Source organism: Athene cunicularia, assembly GCF_003259725.1.
Source record: "Athene cunicularia isolate RWA chromosome 26 unlocalized genomic scaffold, athCun1 chr26_part2, whole genome shotgun sequence".
NCBI lineage: Eukaryota > Metazoa > Chordata > Aves > Strigiformes > Strigidae > Athene > Athene cunicularia.
Genome location: NW_020799137.1, coordinates 2,931,864 through 2,934,474, shown reverse-complemented (window position 1 = coordinate 2,934,474; position 2,611 = coordinate 2,931,864). Strand labels below are relative to the sequence as shown.

The window sequence follows — 2,611 nt, the reverse complement described above, 5'->3', positions numbered from 1 at the left end:
TTATGGAGGTGAGTTGAGGCAGGGTGAGCCCCCCGTCCCATGGGAATGATGTCCCTGTGCTGGGGACCATCGGGGAGTGCTGGGTGCACCCACACAGACTCACTGCTGACTGGGAAGGGTTGAGCTCTGCATCCTCCCCTCCCGGGGGGTTTTGAGGTCTCCATCCTCTACCCACCTCCTCCCTGTCACGTTGGGCTGAGAACAACTCCGGATTTTAAAGCTGCTGGGGACACCCAGGGCTTCAGACATGCCCTTACTGGGCCACCAGCAGCACCAGTGCCCAGGCGCAAGGGCTGGGGCATGGGCACATCTGAGCACTCATGAACAGGTCACAGCTGCTTTGCCCAAGGATCGAAATTGGATGGGTAGGGGTAACAAAAAAAATAAAAAACAAGAAAGGAGGTAGGTACCCCGCACTCCTGTGACTGTCACTCCCTTGCCTCCTTTCCTGCTGCCTGCCTGCCTCCCTCCTCCTCTCCCAGGCAAGCATTCAATCTTTTTTTGTCTCAGCAAATAGCTTTTAAGTTCCTCCTGCTCCCTCTAATTTATATTATTTTAATTATTGAATAGCTCTCTCACTCATCGCCTGGAACATTAACACGTTTTAAAAAGAGGGACCCAGAAAAATCAAACTCCATCAGCGATCTGTTTTTTCTGTCTTCACTAACAGCTTCCAGCCCTCCCAGGAGGGCACCTGGCGCTCTCAGCACACCAGGACGGCAGAGGAAGAGGAGGGGGGGAAGAGAAAAAGGAAAACGGCATCAGCCCTCCAGAACCGAGGGGTTTTGGGGTGCTGGGAGGGGAGGCAGAGCTGAGACCCCGTTCCAGGGGTAGCACAGGGCTCCCAGCACCGCTGGGTGTGCGGAGTATTTACAGTTCTCCCTGCCATTTGCTGCCGAGGGGGCTCTTGTTCAAACACTCTCTCTAGCCCAGGGACGTTGTTGTGGATAAATAAATGCACAGCGAGGGGAAAAGTAATTAGAAACTCCTCAGCTTTCCTGTGGCTGGCACGGAGAGCAGGAGGGAGTGTTGGCCCTCGTCCCACCACAGCCCTGAGAACTGGGAAACCCCCCCCGGCACACACGGGACCAGTGACACAGGACAAGTGTCCCCAGGCTGGCTGATGTCCCCTGGGCTGGAGGAGAGAGGTCACAGCCGTCCTCGCACCCCGTCAGCAATAGCTGCCTCCATCCCGACAGCAAACACAGCAACCCTGCAGGCATCTGGCTACAGTGTGACCTTACATTTCGGGGGTGTAACCCACACCCCCTTATCGAGCCAGCCCCCATAACCAGCGCCAGGGTGGTCTATACTGAAACGCTCCCAGCTACCAGCTGCCTGCAGGGAAGTCGAGAGAGTCCAGCGGTGACAGCCACAGGCAGGGAGGTGCCCGGCACGTCTTACATGATGACAAAGGGTGTCTTACACCCAGGGTGCTGAGCAGGACAGCCAGGGCCCCCCCAGGCTGACCTCTGGGTGACACCACTCCCACAGACCAGCCAAGCCCCCTCAAGTAACGGCCAGGGAGGGGGGTGAGGGCTGCACCCCAGAAACCCTCAGGGAGCTCCCAGGGAGGCTGGCCCCTCTCCAGCCTCAGAGGTTTTCAACATCCACCACAACCAAGCCCTGAGCAACCCGGTCTGACCCCAGAGATGGGTGCTGAGCTCCCCACAGTCGCTTCCAGCCGAAGTTATCCCACCCCCCACCCATCCTCAGCCCACCTCCTCACCCATCCCCTGCAAGGTGACCTCCCTCCCACAGCCGACCTCCAGGGGCATCAGCATCCCCCCTCTTGCCACAAAGCCAGGGGAAAAGAGACAAAAATCCTCCTGCTAAAAAGATCATCAGTGGAGGGGGGTGGAGGCAGGGATCTCCAGGGACCTGGGGGAGGCAGGTTTTAAAGGCACTGGCTACTGCCTATCCCCAGCCATGGAGGAAAAGGCACATGTGGAGAAACATTGTAAAAACACCCACGGTGGCTTCACCGAGTGGTTGTTTTCACCCTACCTTGAAGAGCCGCAGGATGTTGGCCACCATGATGGAGACGGAGCTGCCCGAGGCGCCGATGACGCCGACCACCCGCTCCGGTTTGGTGATGATGGGGGGGCCGCCGTTGACGCAGCGCACCTCGGTGCTGTCCTTTTCGATGAGCGCTTGCACGAAGGTCAGCGACTGCTCCAGGGCGTGAGTGTCCCGCGAGCACGTGTCCAGGATGCGGGCGCCCAGGGTGATGTTGGGGAGCAGGTCCGGGTCGTTGTTGATGCGGTCCAGGGCGAAGAGCATGGCCTCCAGGCGATGGATGCCCTTCTCCTTCTTCAGCTCCCCGCAGGCTTTGCCCTCCGCTCCCCGGCTGTGCACGGGGAAGAGCCCCCCGAGCGTGATGTCCCCGTCGATGCGGATGGAGTTCATGTGCGGGTAGCCCTGGCCCTTGGGTTTGGCGGCACCCCCGGGCGCCCACCCCCAGCTCCAGACACTCAGGAGGAGGCAGAAGGAAAGACGCTCCATGCAAAAATAACCCCCACTCATCGCCAAAGCCGTGCTGGGGCAGAGCTCGCAGCCCAAAACGCGGCGGCGGTCAGGGAGCGCGGCTGGCGCGGGCGGGCGACATTGC

The 2,611-nt window shown here is 59.7% G+C and overlaps 1 protein-coding gene across 1 annotated transcript in view; it reads right to left on the bottom strand.

Moving 5' to 3' along the window:
• The window catches only part of GRM4 (glutamate metabotropic receptor 4), a 42,322-nt gene extending 39,717 nt beyond the window's left edge, over window positions 1-2,605 (bottom strand). The window contains exon 1 of the mRNA XM_026864398.1: window positions 2,008-2,605. Coding sequence (XP_026720199.1) covers window positions 2,008-2,526 — 519 coding nt within the window. The 5' untranslated portion in view covers window positions 2,527-2,605. The remainder of the gene's footprint in view (window positions 1-2,007) is intronic.
• Window positions 2,606-2,611: the final 6 nt, after the last annotated feature.